This window comes from Schistocerca nitens, chromosome 1 (genome assembly GCF_023898315.1).
Source record: "Schistocerca nitens isolate TAMUIC-IGC-003100 chromosome 1, iqSchNite1.1, whole genome shotgun sequence".
NCBI classification, from domain to species: Eukaryota; Metazoa; Arthropoda; class Insecta; order Orthoptera; family Acrididae; genus Schistocerca; species Schistocerca nitens.
Genome location: NC_064614.1, coordinates 476,165,324 through 476,187,806, shown reverse-complemented (window position 1 = coordinate 476,187,806; position 22,483 = coordinate 476,165,324). Strand labels below are relative to the sequence as shown.

General features: G+C 40.3%; 1 protein-coding gene across 3 annotated transcripts in view; it reads left to right on the top strand.

The window, feature by feature from the left end:
• LOC126252032 (uncharacterized) overlaps positions 1–22,483 on the top strand; it is an 82,962-nt gene that overhangs the window by 41,630 nt on the left and 18,849 nt on the right. For all 3 annotated transcript variants that reach the window (XM_049952838.1, XM_049952829.1, XM_049952821.1), the window contains exons 4-7: positions 6,131–6,297; positions 6,381–6,494; positions 6,597–6,684; positions 13,926–14,117. In XM_049952838.1, coding sequence (XP_049808795.1) covers positions 6,131–6,297; positions 6,381–6,494; positions 6,597–6,684; positions 13,926–14,117 — 561 coding nt within the window. The remainder of the gene's footprint in view (positions 1–6,130; positions 6,298–6,380; positions 6,495–6,596; positions 6,685–13,925; positions 14,118–22,483) is intronic.

Sequence of the window (22,483 nt, the reverse complement as noted above, 5' to 3'; positions counted from 1 at the left end):
TAGTGAAATTACATAATTACCTTCTTGTTTGTTTGCAGGTACATGTCTGCATTCCTGGTATACATTGAAATCCCCATGTCATAGTGCTGTACCATGCCTCTAGAGGAGCCCAAACAAAATCGTGCAGGCCGTTGATGAAGTGGGGTAATGAACAGTAATTTGTTTTCTGCATTTGAAAGGGAATAATGCTGTCACATTCCATGCTGAGTTGTTGGAAATGTACAGCACATTCCAGTATAGAATAAGTTCATGGCGCCCTCCATCGGTAATGCTGGAACTCAATATGGCGTTGGCCTACCCTTAGCCTTGATGACAGCTTCCACTCTTGCAGGCATTTGTTCAGTCAGGTGCTGGAAGGTTTCTTTGGGAATTGCAGCCCATTCTTCATGCACTGCTGCACTGAGGAGAGGTATTGAAGTTGGTCGGTGAAGTCTGGCATGAAGTCGACATTCCAAAAAATCCCAAAGGTGTTCTATAGGATTCAGGTCAGGACTCTGTGCAGGCTAGTCCATTACAGAGATGTTATTGTTGTGTAGCTAATAGATTCAGAGTGCTATCTGATGCTGGGGGGGGTGGGGGCGGGGGACTGAGCCGGATCAGAATGCACCTTCTGTCAGGAAAGTGGACACTTCCACCATAAGGTCCAGACAGGCACATGGGGATATGCGTTTGTTAGTTATTAGGAGCTCTAATGTTAGGCGGGTCATGGAGCCCCTCAGGAACATAGCGGCTAGGGTGGGGAAGAAGTTCAACATTCACTCGGTGTGCTTGCTGGGGGGGCCTTGTCTGGGATGTGGAAGAGGCTCTTCCAGTGGCTATCGAGCATGTGGGGTGCAGCCAGCTGCAGATTGTTGCACATGTCGGCACCAACGATGCTAGTCATGGGGGTTCTGTGGAAATCCTTGGGTCCTTTCAACAGCTGGCTAAATTGTCGAATGTGACCTCCATCTCTTGAGGAGTGGAAGCCAAGTTGATGATTTGCAGCATTGTACCCAGGGTGGACCGGGGTCCTTTGGTTTGGAGGCAAGAGGAGAATATAACCAGAGACTACACCGACTGTGTGATCCATTTTGATCACACAGTCGGTGTTGTAGATTCCTCGACCTACGCTATGGAGTGGAAGGTTGTAGGATGTCCCTCGACAGATCAGGGGTGCACTACACACAGAAAGCAGCTACATGGGTAGCACAATACTTGTGGCATGCACAGGGGGGTATTTTAAAAGTGTGCAAGGGATAAGTCCCTGCAGTCGTGCTATTCATCTGTGTCCTCGGTGGCTCAGGTGGATAGAGTGTCTGCCATGTAAGCAGGAGATCCCAGGTTCGAGTCCCGGTCGGGGCACACATTTTCAGCTGTCCACATCAAGGTATAACAACAACACCTGTCGGCAGCTGAGGTTGTCAGTTAGTCATCATTTATTCCAGGGAAAAGCTGCACGGTCATCAACAGTATCTGTTCTTTCGAGAACAAGTTACTGTCTTCGTATATATAGTTAAAGGCTACTGAGCCATTGACCTTCGTCTGTGCGAATGCGCGCAGGTTGCCCAAACTCTTACGGGAATTGCCAAAGCGTTCGCGAGTAATGAGTGGGTGGGCAAATGTCTATAAGGTAAAATTAAGGTAAAATACCTATGTAGAATTGTGGACAGTTGGGAATGTGAGTCTCACGGGAAGCATGCAAGGGGTAAGTCCCTGCAGTCGCGCTATTCATCTGTGTCCTCGGTGGCTCAGATGGATAGAGTGTCTGCCATGTAAGCAGGAGATCCCGGGTTCGAGTCCCGGTCGGGGCACACATTTTCAGCTGTCCACATCGAGGTATAACAACAACACCTGTCGGCAGCCGAGGTTGTCAGTCAGTCATCATTAATTCAATACCTTCTCTTGCTGGCTGAATGGGTAATGTAACAGATGGTGATAAACAGAAGACCAAAATTCGAAACCTAGCTTTCAAATACTCATTTACGGTAGAGGACTGCAGCACCATTCCCCCTTACAATTATCAAACAAACGCAAGGATGGCTGACATAGTGTTTAGTGTATCTGGGATTGTAAAACAGTTAAGATCCTTAGACACCAGGAAGACATCTGGCCAAGACGGTCTCCCTGTAAGATTTTATGTTGACTGTGCTACAAATATAGCACCATTTTTATCCATCATCTATCAGAGATTACTGGAAGATTGGAAAGTTCCACAGGACTGGAAGAAGGCCCAGGTTAGAGCAATCTATAAAAAGGGTAGAAAATCGGGTGCACATAATTACCGGCTAATTTCACTGACATCGATTTGTTTGGACATAATGACCTTTCTGGACTCCAAGAAGCTCATTTGCAGAAACCAGCACAGTTTTAGGAAACAGCGGTCATGCGAGACACAGCTGGCCCTCTTTGCGAATGATATACAACAGGCTCTAGATACCGGCTTCAAATTTGATTCCATATTTCTCGACTTTCAAAAGGTGTTCGACTCAATTCCACACTGTCGCTTGCTTCATAAAGTGTGTGCTTACAGTCTATCCAATGAGATATGCAGTTTGATAGAAAGTTTTCTAACAGACAGAGAGCAGTATGTCATCCTGAATTGGGAGACTTCAACAGAAACATGTGTAACCAGGTGTACCCCATGGCAGCATAATAGGTCCACTGCTTGTTACGATTTACATAAACGATCTGGTTGATGGTATTGACAGTGGCATTAGACTGTTTGCCAATGATGCTGTAGTCTACAGGAAAGTAGTATCACACAAAAGTTGTGAACAAATCAATGATAATTTGCAGAAAATAAATGTGTGGTGTAATGACTGGCAGTTATCTCTCAATATTAGTAAGTGTAACCTACTGTGTATAACAAAGCAAAAATCCCCATTAATGTACAAGTGCAAAATAAATGCCCGGTCTTTGGAAGCACTAACATCTGTCAAGTATCTGGGTGTGACTATTCGAAATGATCTCAAATGGAACAATCAGATTACACAAGTAATGAGTAAGGCGAACTCTAGATTGTGGTTTATTGGTAGAATCCTGAATCGATGCAGTCCTTCAACAAAGGAAATTGCTTACAATACTTTAGTTTGTCCAGTCTTAGAGTATTGTTCATCTGTATGGGACCATTACCGGTTGGGTCTGGTTGAAGAGATTGAGAACATCCAAAGAAGAGCAGCAAGATTCGAGACTGGTACTTTTAGCCATCGCAAGAGTGTTACAAATCTCATAGAAAGTTTGAAGTGGGACACACTTGCAGACGACGCACTAAACAGAAGGGGCTGCTCACTAAATTCCAAAATCCAATCTTCACTGAGGATGTAGAGCATATATTATTACCACCAACTTTCAGATCATGCAATGATCACCATTCAAAGCTAAGGGAAATTAGAGCTTGTACTGAGGTGTTCAGACAGTCATTTTTCCCTCACACAATAGGCAAGTGGAACAAAGGGGGGGAGGGGGGGGGATATGACTTGGGTGCAAATAGTGCCCTCTGCCACACACTGCTTGGTGGCAAGCGGATTATATATGTAGATGTAGATGCAGATGTAGATGTAGATGTAGCCACTCCACCACAGGCCGCACATTATGAACAGGTGCTCAAGCTTGTTGAAAGATGCAGTCACCGTCCCCAAATTGCTCTTCAACAGTGGGAAGCAAGAAGGTGCTTAAAACATCAATGTAGGCCTGTGCTGCAATAGTGCCATGCAAAACAACAAGGGGTGCAAGCCCCCTCCACGAAAAACATGACTACACCATAACACCACCGCCTCCATATTTTACTGTTGGCACTACCCACGCTGGCAGATGACATTCACCTGGCATTCGCCATACCCACACCCTGCCATCAGATCGCCACATTGTGTACCATGATTCATCACTCCACACACTGTTTTTCCACTGTTCAGTTGTCCAATGCTTATGCTCCTTACAACAATCGAAGCGTCATTTGGCATATACCGGTGTGATGTGTGGATTATGAGCACCCGCTTGACCATGAAATCCAAGTTTTCTCACTTCCCGCCTAACTGTCATAGTACTTGCAGTGTATCCTGATGCATTTGGAATTCCTGTGTGATGGTCTGGATAGATGTCTGCCTATTACACGTTATGACCCTCTTCAACTGTTGGCAGTCTCTGTCAGTCAACAGATAAGGTTTGCCTGTACACTTTTGTGCTGTATATGTCCCTTCAAGTTTCCACTTCACTATCATATCAGAAACAGTGGACCTGGGATGTTTAGGAGTGTGGAAATCTCACATACAGATGTATGACACAAGTGACACCCAATCACCTGAACACGTTTGAAGTCCATGAGTTCAGCGGAGTGCCCCTTTCTGCTCTCTCACGATGTCTAATGACTACTGGGGTCACTGATATGGAGTACCTGACAGTAGGTGGCAGTGCAATGCACCTAATATGAAAAACGTATGTTTTTGGGGTTGTCCAGATATTTTTTATCACATAGTGTACTTCCAGTGTGGTCAGACAAGTCTGACTGATGAAGAACAAAGTGACAGATCATTTCTCATGAAGAAGTGGGTATTGCAAGTGTTGTGGTGCTGGAAAATCAAGTGATAATGAGAACGTCAACATCAGTCATGGGCCAGTTTTCAACATCTTGCATGACATTTTGAAAAAGACAAAGAGTGTCACCCACTGGATTCTGCAACTGCCCAACACTTTCCAAATGCCTACTCAATGGAGGCAACAATGGAAATATTGTAACTGTGTAAGGCCAGTCCAGAGGACTTCTTTAGTTGCCTAATCACTATGGATGAATGCTAGGCCTGTCAATAAAATTCTGAGACAAGGGAGCAAAGCAAGCAGATGGACTTGTGAATTCACCATTGCTGAAAATTGTAAAGGTACAACTATCAATGGGCAGGTTAATGCTGAACATTTTTTCCATCACAGGAGTATACTATCAAAAACTTGTGATAAGATTACAAGATGCTGTCAAAAAGAAGCATCATGGGAAGCTGTCCGAAGTGTATTTTTCTCAATGACAATGCCCTGCTCATTCTGCATGGGAAACAACCACACATGCTGATTTTTTTGAGTTACCAGATTTTGCCTCATACCCTGTATTTTTCTAAAATGGCACTGAGTGATGTATTCTTCTTTCCTTGGATGAAGAAATCATTACATGGCAGGCATTTCTGGAATGATCATGTGTGTTTATAGGTAAAACGTTTCATGAATAACCAAACTGCAGCTCTTTCACAGCCATGGCGTTCAAGCCAGACATTGTTGAGAAAATTGTGCTGCATTTAAGGGTGGAAATGGAGAGTAGAACTGATGCCATCACAAAGTTTGAAGTGATAATTAAAATGTTGTGACTGGCCCTCATGTAAGCAAGTAAAGGATGCCATTGAAAATCTCCTAAAATTATATTTAAGGAAGTAAGTCTTGTGACCAAAGTTGACTTTAAACACAACTAAAATGCTTGTGCTCACTTATTTATGTACTGAAATTGTCAAGGAAAATGATAAGATTAGGTTGTAGAATTCTGCATATCTATAGAAGACCAAAAACATTTTCTACTTTTATTTTATTTATTGGTGTTTTGCAGAACCTTTGTACAGGACTGGGACTTAAACCTGGAACATTACCTTTAATGGGCAATTCTCTCAAGCTGTGGCTAAGGTTCTGGGCTGCAGCTTAGTCGTTTCTCCACAGTATCCTTGCTTGCAAGAGTGCTTAGCACACAAGTTATACAGGATGGCTTCTATGAAGTGTGAAAGGTTGGAGAGAAGTACTGATAAAAGTGAATCTGTAAGGGCTGTTGTGATCCATACTTGGATGGTTCGTTCAGTAAAAGCACTGCCCATAAAATCCAAGGTTCCAGGTTTGAGTACTGATTTGACATACAGTTTTAATTTGTCAGGAAGTTTCATAACAGGAAACACTCCACTGCAGAGTGAAAGATTCATTAAGGGACTCCATATTTCTGTAAGAAGCTTAGATTTTCAGCTGCATATTTCTTAACAAAAGCAATATTTTCATAATGTTGCACAAAACAGAGCATCATATTTTGGAACAGGAGAAAAAACCATAGTATCTTATGTGTCACCTAACACTTCTTCAGTGACTAGTAAACATACTCATTTTGAAAGATATGGAAATAACACATTTCTTCTCACAGAAACTACAACATCACCACCAACAACAACATCAAGACCTACAACGACAGAAGTACCTCGCACAAATTCGCTTTTCCGTTTCCGGGGAAAAGATGGAGCAACTTGTATTCTTCTTCAAGTTGATGCTTTGCTTTCAATCAAGTATAAAACAATATCTGGTGAAATGAGGGTAAGATCTGCTAGCTGAAATGCATAATGATACTGTACACAACTATTATTATATTTATGGGCCAATATGAATTATGTTCACAGGATAGAGATATTTATGTCCCTAACAAAGCTAATATATCGGGGAGCTGTAATGAAGACACTTCTTATTTGGATCTGACGTGGCCATCATTTTTTATCAGATGGAGCTTTTCCAAGGTACTCTGAATTTCTCGTGTGACTTGATGTCTATTTCAAATTTATTTATGAACAAAATTTTTAATGCTGGTTTCTCATGGAACAACTTGTCTCCTGTTTCAGACACCAGGTGGTGAAAGATGGTACATTAATAAGCTAGAGTTGGCGTATACACTCTCTAGTGAAATCTTTGAACATGTTGCAAATCCAGGTAAAAGTAGTTTTACATTATTTTAATTTATTAGTAGAGTTAATGATTTTGTGTATAAATATTTGACAGCTTAGTTGCTTGAAGCAAAGTATTTTATTTATTTAAATTCTGGGCTAAGCTTCTCTTCTTTGACTTGCATCCTACACAAATATCTATTTCCTTCCGTTTTTCTCTTTGGGGATTGTCTTTTAAACCAATATTAGTACTCTAAATAGGAAACCCAGACTCACCACCTAAGATCCAATATCCTATACTTCAGTCAGCCATCCAGGTACTCTTCTGTGCCAGTACAATCATATCTCACATTACATGCACCTCCATATCATATCAAACCTATCCTGCAGTAACCTCAACCAATCCCAACCATAAATCTGCCCCTGACAACCACAGCCAACCAGGCTTCGTTATAGGTTGACTCATGTGGTTTTCTGTGGTTCTAACATAGTAAACAGAATTTCATCTCTATGAATATGATGCTACCATACACCATTACCACCATCATCTCAAAGCAGCATCTACATAATTATTTCTGTGTGTTTTTAACTATCTTAAAAAATCACTGATAAATTTTAAATACTTTTCAAAGGGTATAGTTTTAATACCAACAGAACTATCTCGTTTGTTTTCATTTTTTACACAATAATATAAACCATTTCAGTTTTGTCTGAAAAATGGTTTTATCTACTGTTATCCCACCTCCTTTTGGAGGGAGAGGGGGTGAAATAACAATAAAGAAAAGATATAATGGTTACCATACCTAAACCCAAATCAGCATCAACCTGCAACACCTCCAGCCAAGCATGTACAACATATTCCAAGAAATGTCTATCCATATCACCTCCCAAAAACCTCAGTGCAGTGTACTCATACAAGCAGCTATTACATTTCTAATGATTAAATTATACTTGCAGCACAAACAGTTGCAGAGTTATATGAGCTTAATCTCTGAAAAACTCCATCCTGCAACAGATCATCGTTGCCACCTGTACCATCTTCATTCTCAATGTACATGCCACTTACACTAAAAGCAGACCAATTTCTTTCTTGAACTTTTAGAAACACTTATTTAACCAAACCCTCAGATAATCTTCCCTAATGGCCTGATACATTTGTTCAGTCTGCTTTCTGTAAGAACAAAATTTATGCGTACCTTCAAAACAATACATTCTTAAAAACCAGATATTCCATATTCATATCTCCCTGCACAATACATTGTTCTCACAATCTCAGTCCTATTACTTCTTCCTCCGCTGTCCATCTAAAAAAAAAAATTCTTCCTGTGCATAATCTCTCCTAAGTGGCCTTATTGAACATTTATCATCATTCCAGATAGGTATAGGACTATTTTCATGAAGAATGTAATGCTATATGTAAGAATATACAGCTTACAGTTGCAGGTTAACTTTATCGTTTACCTAGGTTTCAATGTTAGTAATAACGTCTTCTTCAGAACCTGCAAAAAGTTAATATTATAATGTGCTAGTAAATTATATTAGATATGATCATCCTACAGGATGCAATGTGTAGTACTTACATAAAATATTATTTAAATGTTTGCCTAAAACAAGCCACAAAAACAAGCCACATCCTAAGTCAACTTTATAAAACTTGATGCAAAACCATAAGGTTTTGTCACTTCTATTAGACAAGCTGTAGAAAATTCACTTTAAGCCCATTGTATGGGCCTCGTCATGTGACTAGAGACTGCGGACCATGAAGGCTTCGCGGTCTGCCTCACAGAGTGTGGCGCGCATTCGCGAGACGAATAGAATCAAACTCTTATTACGAACGTGTCAGATAACATTTTTGCTATGAATTAATTTTATACTTCACTATTGTAAGTTAATTACAGTATCGAGCATGACTATGTTTTACATTCTACTACAGGGCCTTATAAACTGACCAACAAATCTCGTATGAACATCTGTAGGAAAGGTTCTATTATTACAGAAACTGTAATGGTCACATGCATTATGAATTATTGTAAACCTAATATAGGCTGGAAGCCTTCGAAGAATGCCCTATTTTTTAGATACAGTTGATTGTTCAGTAAATTGCCTCTATCTGTAATTAGGTGTGCATACATTTGTAGTTCCTCAAGCGTGTCGAGTCTATATCCCTTAACTTCATGATGTAGTAGCTCTATGTCATGTAAAGGTTTAAGTGTATGAGCCATTTGCACCAGATGTTCCTCAAAGGCTGACCCCTGTGTTCCTACGCCCTTTATTGGAAGATGTTCTTTAAACCTTACTGCTATAGCTCTGCCTGTTTGACCTATGTAATAACATGGGCAATCATCACACATAATCTTATATACGCCTGATTTTGCTGACTTATCACAGTCTTTCTCAAGGGAATGAACCAAATTTTACTTTAAACTATTACTCGTTGAGAAGGAAATTTTAAAACCTGAATTTTTCAACAGCCACCCTACCTTGTAGGAGACATTACCTGTATAAGGAACCGACAACCATTTCTTGGTCTGATCTTGGATTTGAGTATTTATGTTTACTAAAGTCGTTGTCCTTTTTTGCGTTTTCTTATGATCTAACTGCCTCACTATCTTCATATCATAACCATTATTCTGTGCAATACTCTCGAGTATTTGTAATTCTTTTTGGAGGTTGACATCTGACATTGGGATAGAAATCGCCCGATGGATACTAGAATAGAAAAACGCCATTTTATGCGCTTGGGGGTGGGTTGAATTGGCTGGGATGATGTTGTCTGAATTAGTAGCCTTCCGGAATATGTTGAACTCTATTTTAGCATCTTTAATAGTCAATGTTAAATCAAGATAATTTAGTGATCTATCAGCTGATTCCAATTCTTGTTTGAATTTTATTTTTTTATGTAGACTGTTAAACATTGCAAAAATTTGCTTTATTCCTTCTGGAGAGTTATTAACCAGTAGAAGAATGTCATCCACGTATCTCGCATAAAAGATGATGATGTTCACTAATTCTGGGTAACCATTACAGTTTCTGTAATAATAGAACCTTTCCTACAGATGTTCATACAAGATTTGTTGGTCAGTTTATAAGGCTCTGTAGTAGAATGTAAAACGTAGTCATGCTGGATACTGTAATTAACTTACAATAGTAAAGTATAAAATTAATTCATAGCAAAAATGTTGTCTGACGCGTGCGTAATAAAAGTTTGATTCTATACGTCTCGCGCATGCACGCTGCCCTCTGTGAGGCAGACCGCGAAGCCCTCATGGTCCGCAGTCTCTAGTCACATGACAAGGCCCATACAATGGGCTTAAAGTGAATTTGCTACAGCTTGTTTAATAGAAGTGACAAAACCTTATGGTTATGCATCAAGTTTTATAAAGTTGACTTAGGACATGGCTAGTTTTAGGCAAACATTTAAACAATATTTTATGTAAGTACTACACATTGCATCCTGTGGTATGACTGTATCTAATATAATTTACTAGCACATTATAATATTAACTTTTTGCAGGTTCTGAAGAAGACGTTATTACTAACGTTGAAACCTAGGTAAACGATAAAGTTAACATGCAACTGTAGGCTCTATATTCTTATATAAACAATATCAGTTGCTGTAGCTGCATAAAAATGTTAAAAATGATAATGCCTATATATCAAGCCCCCATTCAAATTGACAGCCATAATTTATAGACTGCTTTCCGTAAAATGTTGATGGCGTACTTCAAACATCCACAAGCAAATTGTACTATGTGGCCTTGATGCCATTACGTTCTGCCACTTGAAATTAATTTCACAGTGTCTACTGCAATACCCTTTCCATCATTTATTGTACCATATTCTACACAGGTTATTATCCAGAGCAGTGAAAAATATCCAAACTCCTAGTTTTCCTAAAACATGCTAAACACCCAGGTCTTGTCCTACTGAGCCATCAGTCTTACACCTGTCTTCATAAAAACCACTGAAAGTATCCTCACTTTACAGTTGGGCATAGTGGTCCAGTGGTAAAGTGCAAGTCAGGAGCCTGTAAGGTCGTGGGACCATGTCCTGGTCAGACACTGGAATGTTTCAGTCTATTTTTATGCTAGCCTTCACCTCTAATGTGAAGATTTGCCAGGAATGAAATGTGGTTCATATTCCACATTAAACTATAGGTCTCCTTTCATTGCCAGTATTACCATGGTAGGTTAAGTATGAGCATGTCACCAAAGTGGAGCATGCTTTAGAGAACTTGTAAACAGGAGCAAAAAATCTCTCTTGGAGGACTCCCAGGCAATTATGCCATACAGATCTACTTTATTTTTACTTTACAAATTTATTGGCACCAGCAACACACCTACCCATTTCCAATAGCCATTGTGCCTACTGCCATTTCTCTGTGCCAATAACAATGCTATTTTCTGATTTGTAAGCAGCAATGCAGATACTATAGCAACATCACAGGAAATGTCATAGTAATCCCTCACTGCCCCCCCTCAGGGCTATAGACTGGTGGACAGACAAGAAAAGATCATGATAATTTCAATTGCTGTGTGGATGACAAGGTCTCAAGCTCAGACTGTTTTAAGACTTTGAAGGAATCGCTAAGAAACCAGTGGGACAATGAATGGAAAACTTCTAGCTGCTCTAGGGGTAGTTCTATAGTGGGCTTTGTCATTGCATCCCAGCCTCACAGTAGAGTCCAAACAAATCATCCTATGTAAGTTCTAGGTGATAGTAACACATAAAATTGAACCACAGTACTACAAAAACATTTGCTCCAACCAAGAAGCACTGAATCTTTCACTCAGTAGTAATGTGTGCTGTTTTGAAACTTCCTGGCAGATTAAAACTTTGTGTCTGATAGGTCTCAAACTCAGAACATTGCTTTTTGTAAGCAATACTTTTGCTGGCTGAGCTATCCAGGTACAGCTTACACAACATTACATTTGCTGTACATCTCTCCCACATTTCAAACTCCATGGAAGGAAGGAAGGGTAAGTAGGGTTTAATATCTCATCAGCACATTAGAGAAGGAACGTAAGCTTAGATTGTTTCAAGGATGCGGAGGGAAATTGTGTGTGCTCTTTCAAAGGAACTGTCCTGGCATTTGCCTGGAGAAATTTAGGAGACTGCCTTTCATGGGCAACATCTGCAAAAGACAATATTCCAAGTTTGAGTCCTAGTCTGGCACACAGTTTTAATCTGCCAGTAGGTTTTGACTTTACCTAACTTTATATTTTGTATGACTTACCATCATTGTACAAGACATCATAAACTTAGCCAAGGTTGAACTTACCATACAGATTAGCATACTGAATGGTGCATGTAGCAGACAGAGTGAGCTTGAATACATGATGCTGTGAGAGTGTGAGCAGAATAGCATTTTTCATAGATTGAAGACGAGAGTATGATTTCAAAAAATTGAAGCTAACAAAGAAAAAAAAGAAACTTCATAGATGACCATCTCCTTCAACTTGCCCATCTTTTACCATAGCAATTGAACATATCATCTTCACAATTTTCATTTTACTTGGCACCCAAAAAGCATTTGAATAAGTACAGAGTCTGGTGTGCTCCCAGTTAACTGTTTATGTCTCATAATAATTTTCCTTCCTCATTATCCTATACAAATTACATTATATTCAATTAAACCTGCAGCTGTATGTCTCATGTGTCCCCTTTCTTGCATATAATGCACGTGGCAAGCATTCTGAAACCTCGACTCCTCACCTATCTCCTCCAATATACTGATAAAAATTGCCTACTTATTTATCCACCCAACCAGACAATCCAGCGCACCCGTACCTCCTTCCACTGTCACCTACATCTTGTGCTCAGTTCAGATAATAAAAGGAAATAACACCTAAATCAACAGGAAAGCCAGGCTGTCTCTGGCTGCACCTCATGGCTGTAAATCATACCGGATGTCAAATTAAACACCTTTCAGCCATCTAGTTTCCAAACTTATTTTATTTGGCTACCAGTTTGGCAATTTATTATGCCATCTTCAGGCCCCTGACCGACTTGTAGGAAGATTCCACCTTGGTTCTGAGCAAAACAGATATTGGTATTAGTAGATTTCTACTTGCTCTAGTGATCACTTCAACCATCATGATGGTTGAAGTGATTGCTAGTGCAAGTAAAAATCTACTAATACCAGTACTGGTGGCCCCTTTTTGATCAGAACTCAGGTGGAATCTTCATACACATTGGTCAGGGACCTGAAGATGGAATAGTAAATCACCGAAACTGGTACCCAAATAAAATAGGTTTGGGAACTAGACTGCTGAAAGGAGTTTAATTTGACATCCTGAATTGAACAGCAGAGTCCCGCAACCATCTCTAAAAATATGGACATGTTGTTGTTGTTGTTGTTGTGGTCTTCAGTCCTGAGACTGGTTTGATGCAGCTCTCCATGCTACTCTATCCTGTGCAAGCTTCTTCATCTCCCAGTACTTACTGCAACCTACATCCTTCTGAATCTGCTTAGTGTATTCATCTCTTGGTCTCCCTCTACGATTTTTACCCTCCACACTGCCCTCCAATGCTAAATTTGTGATCCCCTGATGCCTCAGAACATGTCATACCAACTGGTCCCTTCTTCTTATCAAGTTGTGCCAAAAACTCCTCTTCTCCCCAATTCTATTCCATACCTCTTCATTAGTTATGTGATCTACCCATCTAATCTTCAGCATTCTTCTGTAGCACCACATTTCAAAAGCTTCTATTTTCTTCTTGCCCAAACTATTTATCGTCCATGTTTCACTTCCATACATGGCTACACTCCATACAAATACTTTCAGAAACGACTTCCTGACACTTAAATTTATACTCGATGTTAACAAATTTCTCTTCTTCAGAAACGCTTTCCTTGCCATTGCCAGTCTACATTTTATATCCTCTCCACTTCGACCATCATCAGTGGACATACAGAGAGGTAAATCATACCAGTTTCTAGCACTCTCTGTTCAACCAGCTCATTACAATCATTAACACAGTTGCATACTTAGGACTAAGCCTTGGTAGAAAACTAACTTGGAATGCAACCTCTTTTTCAGTCAGGACAAGCTTTATACTGAGTACATTTGCTAGAACAGATCTAGCTAGGGTCTACATCCTTCAACATCATTCTTAACTATACACCTGTCATTTTTTATTGTAATGAATGCCAATATTGCTTGGATCTCTGCCGCTCAAAAATTCTACAAATGAATCAAACTTTATTCTTCTGTAATGTAGATAACAGAATAATTTGAGATATTTTCTAAAATGTATGTGAACTGTTAAGATTTTTGTGTACAGGACAAACTGTGCAAGTTTCTACTGCACATTCACACGAGAACATGTTGTATCCAACACTAGTTGGACGATCATTTACCTGTAAACAAGAGCTTACTGTTCACCTATCTGGAGAACATGCATATGGTGCCACCCTCTATCTCAGAGATCTACGACTTCAACCATTTATATTCAATGTTGATGACTTTAGTCCAGGTAAGAACTAAAATAGTAATGTAATCATAACCAAAAATGAAATATGTAGTGTTATATACATGCACCAACTCCTAGATTTAGAGAAAAATAGTTTGTACCATAATTGATATCAAAGTAATGAATTACGTAAATTCAAGTTGATATTGTCATATTATTTATTCTGAAGATGGGAGTGCCTATTTAGCAACTGGCTGAACATGCAATTTCTCTTGGGGATGATGTGATGAAAAATGTTCCTTAATCATACTGGAAAAAAGCAAATGCCCAAGGCTTTTCACCAAAAGCAGTTTGTAAATTAATGATTGCTTCTTGTTGTTCTGTTCCATGCATTCACAATTGAATCTGTGAAACATAAACTGTCTTTTTATATTATTTATTTCAATGTTGGTCTAGAGTAGCTTCTTTGATTAGTAATCAAAACATACTCAGTCCCTGGTTTGAACCCTGCCACTATTTAAATTTTGAATAAAAATCATCTTCAATGGCAGATGAAGGCTTCCAGCATAAGAAATCACCCTAATTCTGTCAACAACCTTGTAAGAGGGGATGGAGGAGCATACTCTCTTGCCCTTGAGGTGGGAAACTGCTCCTAAAGACAGGAGAATCAGCAATGATCAACAGCATGAGGATGAAGAAGACAATGGAAACCACTGAATTAAAGTCACATACTGTGCATCCACAGGACTTGTTGCCTATAACTGAAGAAGTGTTGTGATGATCTCTCCATTGGTAGTTTCATCCCAGACTACCCCACATTGAGATCTCCATGAGTGGATTTCCAAGGAGGAGGTGACTATGAGAAAAAAAATGAATAACCAATGAAAGCATACTTATTTAAGAGCCAAGGCATGGAATGTCAGAAGTTTGAATATGGTAGAGATGCTAGAAAACCTGAAAAGAGAACTGCTAAGGTTGGTTGGTTGTTTCGGGGAAGGAGACCAGACAGCGAGGTCATCGGTCTCATCGGATTAGGGAAGGACGGGGAAGGAAGTCAGCCATGCCCTTTCAAAGGAACCATCCCGGCATTTGCCTGGAGTGATTTAGGGAAATCACGGAAAACCTAAATCAGGATGGCCGGACGCGGGATTGAACCGTCGTCCTCCCGAATGCGAGTCCAGTGTCTAACCACTGCGCCACCTCGCTCGGTTAACTGCTAAGGCTCCATATGGATATAGTGAAGTGAAATGGAAGACGAGGATTTCTGGTCAGATGAGTATAGGATAATATCAAGAGCAGCAGAAAATGGTATAACAGGAGTAGAATTTGTTATGAATTAGAAGGTAGGGCAGAGGGTGAGTTACTGTGAACAGTTCAGAGATAGGTTTGGTCTCAGCAGAATCAACAACAAACGCACACAGACAGTGATAGTTCAGGTATATATGGAATTGTAGCAAGCCGAAGATGAAGAGATAGAGTAAGTATATGAGGATATTGAATGCATAATTCAGTATATAAAGGGAGACGAAAATCTATTTGTCATGGGGGACTGTAATGTGGTTGTAAGGAAAGGAATAGAAGAAGAGCTGCAGGAAAATATGGGCTTGGTACTAGGAATGAGAGAGGAGAAAGACTAATTGAGTTCTGCAATAAGTTTCAGCTAGTAATAGTGAACACTCTTTCCAAGAATCACAAGAGGATGTGGTATACTTGGAAAAGGCCAGGAGATATGAGAAGATTTTAGTTGATTACATCATGATCAGGCTGAGATTCCAAAATCAGATACTGGATTGTAATGCATACCCAGGAGCAGATATAGACTCAGACCACAATGTAATAATGGTGAAGAGTACGTTGAAGTTTAAGAGACAAGTCAGGAAGAACCAATGTGTGAAGAAGCGGGATAAGGAAGTATTAAGGAATGAGGTGGTACACTTGAAGTTCTCTGAGGCTGTAGATGCTATGATAAGGAATCACTCAGTAGGCAGTTCAGTTGAAGAGGAATGGATATCTCTAAAAAGAGCTACCACAGGAATTGCAAAGAAAAATGTAGGTACCAAGAAGGTAACTGAGAAGAAGCCATGGGTAACAGTAGAAATAATTCAATTGATTGACAAAAGAAGGAAGTACAAAAATGTTCATAGACATTACAGAATACAGAAATAAGTCACTTAGGAATGAAATTAGTAGGAAGTGTAGGGAAGCTAAGGCAAAATGCCTGCATGAAAAATTTGATGAAAACGAAAAAGAAATGAGTGTTGGAAGGACTGACTTAGCATATAAGAAAGTCAAAACAAACTCCAGTGACATTAAAAGCAAGGGTAGTAATAATAAGAGTACAATTGGTAATTCCACCATTAAATGCAGAGGAGATAACAGGTAGGTGGAAAGAGAACATTTAAGGTCTCTTTGAGGGGGCAGTCTTATCTGATGATGTGACAGAAAAAGAAACAGGAGTTGATATAGAAGAGATAGGGGATCCAGTATTAGAATCAGAATTTGAAAGAGCTTTGGAAGATTTAAGATCAAATAAGGCAGAAGAAATAGACAACATTCCATCAGAATTTCTAAAATCGTTGTGTGAAGTGGCAACAAAGTGACTATTCACGTTGGTGTGTAGAATGTATGAGTCTAGCGATACCCCATCTGACTTCTGAAGAAACATTGTCCCCACAGTTCCAAAGATTGCAAGAGCCAACTAGTGTGAGAATTATTGCACAATCAGCTTAAATTCTCATGCGTTCAAGTTGCTGACAAGAATTATATACAGAAGAATGGAAAAGAAAATTGAGGATGTATTAAATGATGGTTAGTTTGGATTTAGGAAAGGTAGAAGCACCAGAAAGGCAGTTCTGATGTAGTTGATAATGAAAGCAAGACTAAAGAATAATCAAGACACATTCATAGGATTTGTCACCTGGAAAAGGTGTTTGACAATGGTGAATGGTGCAAGACGCTGAAATTCTGAGAAAAATATGGGTACACTATAGGGAAAGACGTGTAATGTACAATATGTACAAGAGCCAAGAGGGAACAATAAGAGTGGAAGACCAAGAACAAAATGCTCAGATTAAAAAGGGTGTAAGACAGGGATGTAGTCTTTCACCCCTACTGTTCAATCTTTACATTGAAGAAGCAATGACAGAAATAAAAGAAAGATGCAAGAGTAGAATTAGAACAAAAGGTGAAAGGATAAGAATGATAAGATTCACTGATGATATTGCTATCTTCAGTGAAAATGAAGAAGAATTACAGGATCTGTTGAACAAAATGAACAGTCTAATGAGTACAGATTATGTATTGAAAGTAATTCAAAGAAAGAGGACAGCAATGAGAAGTAGCAGAAGTGAGAACAATGAGATACTTAACCTCAGAACTGGGGATCACAAAGTAGATGAAGTTAAGGAATTTTGCTGCCCAGGCAGCAAAATAGCATGGCAGACAGGACAAGGAGGATATAAAAACAAGACTGTCATTGGCAAAAAATGCATTCCTGACCTCCTGGCCAAGAGAAGACTAGTAGTATTAAACATTGGCCTTAATTTGAGGAAGAAATTTCTGTGGATGTATGTTTGGAGCACAGTAGTGTATGGTAGTGAAACATGGACTGTGGGAAAACTGGAACAGAAGAGAATCAAAGCATCTGAGAAGTGGTGCAACTGGAGAATGCTGAAAATTAGGTGGTCTGGTTAACTAAGGAATGTAGATGTTCTCCAGATAACCAGCAAGGAAACGAATATGTGGAAAACACTGACAGGAAGAAAGAACAGGGTGGTAGGACATCTGTTAAGACATCATGAAGTAACTTCCATGGTACTATAAGGGTCTGTAGAGGGTAAAAACTGTAGAGTAAGACAGAAACAGGAATACATCCAGCAAATAATGTCTTGGGTTGCAGGTGCTACTGTGAAATGAAGAGGTTGGCTGAGGAGAGGAATTATACATATTCTTCTCACAGCATTCAATATTCTATTTGCAGTGTGGTAGTGAACTGTTATTAATATTCTTAAATATGGAAAGAAGGCCAATGTGAATTAGTAATAGACATGCAGTGTAATTTTTGTCAATTTAGCTGACTCTCTCTCTCTCTCTCTCTCTCTCTCTCTCTCTCTCCCTTCTTTTTTTCCCATTACTTGGTGAGTCTCATCAATTTGCTTGGAACTGGAGTATCTGCCACACCAGTTATTTATGAATTTGCATATTTCATAGCTATGAGTTTTTTAGCACATTTTACTGCACCTATCTGAATATATCTCCCTTATTTCTTTCTTTAATTTCTTAATTGGATAAACATTTCTGTAAGCATTCTCATACTTATGTACTACCTCTTGTATATTAAACAATGGAAAACCAGCATGGAATGCAACAATAATATGAAAAGGAAAGTTGATACCGTATAGCGAAGATGTTGAGTCGCAGATAGCCACAACAAAAAGACTGTCACAAATAAATCTTTCGGCCATTAAGACCTTCGTCAACAATCGACAACACACACACACACACACACACAAATGTAACTCTCACACACGACTGCAGTCTCAGGCATCTGAAACCACACTGCGAGCAGCAGCACCAGTGCATGATGCGAGTGGCGACTGGGTGGCGTAAGGGGGAGGCTGGGGCAGTGAGGGGGGAGGGATAGTATGGTGGGGATGGCGGACAGTTAGATGGAGGGCAGGGGGGGATGTTGGGAGGGGGAGCGGGAGGAGGAATGGCGGAAAAGGAGAGAAGTAAAAAGACTGGGTGTGATGGTGGAATGATGGCTGTGTAGTGCTGGAATGGGAACAGGGAAGGAGCAAGATGGGTGAGGACAGTGACTAATGAAGGTTGAGGCCAGGAGGATTACGGGAATGTAGGATGAATTGCCGGGTAAGTTCCCACTTGTGCAATTCAGAAAAGCTGGTGTTGGTGGGAAGGATCCAGTAGCACAGGCTGTGAAACGGTAATTGATATGAAGGATGTCATGTTTGGCAGTGTGTTCAGCAACAGGGTGGTCCACTTGTTTCTTGGCTACAATTTGTCTGTGGCCATTCATTCGAACAGACAGCTTGTTGGTTGTCATGCCCACGTAGAATGCACCACAGTGGTTACAGCTTACCGTATTTACTCGAATCTAAGCCGCACTCGAATCTAAGCCGCACCTGAAAAATGAGACTCAAAAAGAAGGAAAAAAAAATTCCCAAATCTAAGCCGCACCTGAAATTTGAGACTCGAAATTCAAGGGGAGAGTAAAGTTTTAGGTCGCACCTCGAAATCGAAACAAAGTTGGTCCATTGTAATATGAGACACAATTTAGGTCGAATGAATGACGATACAGCTACAATAGTTTGGTTCGAGCCATAAGCTTAGCACTTAAGCTTTACCAGGTAGCCATTGCTATGCGTCAGGTGCTCCAACCGTATTTATACGGGTACCCTTCATTTTTCACGTGCTTCGTCTGGTTTGAATTGAGTACTTATTTTTCTTTGATCTAATAAGTGCCGTTCTCTTTGTTATAGGTGTGTACGTCACTCTAAGCTGAAAATGCATTACTGTACTGTGTCATGCATTGTTTTTCGCATTCTGATAATGAGCGTTTACGACCTGTCACCGCTCGCGGCATGGTTTGCTCTAGTGTGTGCTACTGCCGCTTACAATAAAAAAAAGAAGAGAGGAATTGTCTCAGTAGCGAAACAATGGCAAGAGACTGCTATTTGTTATTATTTACACTGCTGCTTTCTTTGATAATGATCAACAAGAACCAAATAATAAACTGCGTATGATAGAAGATGTTCTGAACGAGAGTTTAGCAAAAATTTTTCTCCGTTTGAAATCTGTGCAGACGCCTCTTTAGTACATTACTTTCTGCACAGAAATTGGAGTCATCTTAGATTTAAAAATCTAGTCAATTGCCGTGCTTCATTTATGACTGTATCGCTATTAGGCATAAGAATAATACGAATATAAACATGACATGATATGTGTATACTCCCGCGTTTGCTGTTGTCTCACTCTAGTTTCATACTTTATTAGGTAGACAGGATTTAAAAGAGATAGCAGCAAACACGAAAGAATACATGGAAAAATGTTTATATTTGTATTATTCTTATGGTGAAGATAATACTGCATGTGATTCGAAATTCATAAAAGTTCCCATTAGCAACCATCTCTTCTCACAGGTAGGAAAAAATTCAGAATGTAGAATTGGCCATACTGACAAACATCGCAAACAGTCTTGCCAGACGGATTTTCGTAGTACATTGAAAAGCTGCTACATTCGAAGATGAACAATACGGAATTTGTATTTACTTCGTTGGATAAAGTATGAAAATGCAGTGGTCGAAATTCGGGGCGGAGAAAAAAGCTCGTCTTTCACCTTTTTTTTAATTTAGTTACTGACGCAGAGGTTTTGGCGCCAGTATTTATCTTTGTGCCTGCAAAGCATGCCTGTGTAGCGCTACATATATTCGACGGCAGAAGTTAGTTGTGGCGGCACCTACCAACATATTTAAGAACTTCCGCTTACTTTGCACTCGATTCTAAGCCGCAGGCGATTTTTTGGATTACAAAAACCAGAAAAAAAGTGCGGCTTAGATTCGAGTAAATGCGGTAGCTTGTAGACCACGTGACTGGTTTCACTGGTAGCCCTGCCTTTGATGGGATAGGTGATTTTCATGACCGGACTGGTGTAGCTGGTGGTGGGAGGATGTATGGGACAGGTCTTGCATCTACGTCTATTACAGGGGTATGAGCCATGAGGTAAGAGGGATAATGGATTGTGTAAGGATGGATGAGTATATTGTGTAGGATAGATTCTGCCATAGTCTTTCAAAACCATATCAACCAAGCCCAAACCTCCTTGCAGTACCTTATCTCCATTTGCAAAATTCTCCTGCAGTGCAATCCCAAATTCCCGGAACCCTTAACACACAATGAAACTCTTGCCCTGCAGGAACTTGAGCAACATGCACAACACCACTCAAAAAATTCTCCATCCTGCTCACTTCCTATTTGTGCCTTGGAGTACCACTATCCACTACCTCTACAACAACCTCCAAACCTCCCCCACATCCCCTCACAACTGACAAACCCTGGCTCACAGACCTACTACACTTACCCCACCCTCCAAAACTCCGTCCTACCACAACACAGAATCCAGAACCTAAACAGACCAGAAACACAGTAATGAACCTTTCCTCCAAAAGCCTTAGCCTGACAGAAATATCAGTCCTCTCCAAAGGCCTCATCTTTTGCCACAGCCCCAAATTCAATCATGCAGGACTTGTTTAAAGGGCTCTCCTTCTCCCGGTCCCTACATTGGAAACACTTTTTTACCACCAACCCTACCAATCAGACTCAACTTGCCTAACTCAGTTCACTCCTCCATCCAACCGTGATCCACCCCTGCTGCCCCCAAATCAGCTCCTTTTAACTTTCCAGACTTTCTTAACCTCAAACCTTGCATCACCATCATTCCCCAAATACCTCAACATACAAACTAGCCTTAAATCCACAGAAAGAACCACAGTCCACCATCTAAAAATTGATCCTGACCTTATAATCCCACCTGCAGACAAAGGCTCCACCACTGATTGAAACACAAAGATTACGAGGCAGAAGGACTCCACCAGCTTCCAGATACTTCCACCTACAAACCTTGCCTCAGTGACCCCATTCCAGAAATCCAGCAGGATCTCTAGTCACTACTCATGTTCTTAGGCCAATCCCAGATCCTCTCCCCAGAATCCATCTGTCTACTCACACCTACCACTCACTGCACTCCTACCTCTACATACTTGCTAAAGTCCATAAATCTAAGCACCTAGGACACCCCATTGTGGTGGGTTACTGTGCCCCCACAGAGAGACTCTCTGCTCTCATAGACCAACACCTTCAACCTATTACCTGGAACCTACCCTCCTATATAAAAGATAGCAATCATTTTCTCCACTGACTCTCCACAGTTCCTGTTCCTTTACCACACAGTGCCCTGCTCATCACTGTTGATGCCATCTCCCTTTACACTAACATTCCTAGTCCCCGTGGCCTTACCACTATTGAACACTACCTTTTCCAACACCTGATGGATTTCAAACACACAATTATTTTTCCTTTGAAGGTCTTATCTACAAACAAATCCAGGGTATGGCTATGGGCTCTTGCATGGCACCATCTTATGCCCACCTATTCATGGGCCGTCTAGAGGAATTCTTCCTAAAAACCCAGAATCCTAAACCCCTCACCTGGTTCAGATTCACTGATGACATCTTTGCGATCTGGATCTTCCCCATTTGCTTCACCTGGTCCTACTCAAATCAACAAGCCACCATCCTAGATGTTGACCTCCACCTCAAAGATGGCTACATCAGTACCTCTGTCAATATCGAACCTACTAACCACCAGCAACACCTCCACTTCGATAGCTGCCACCTGTTCCATACCAAGAAGTC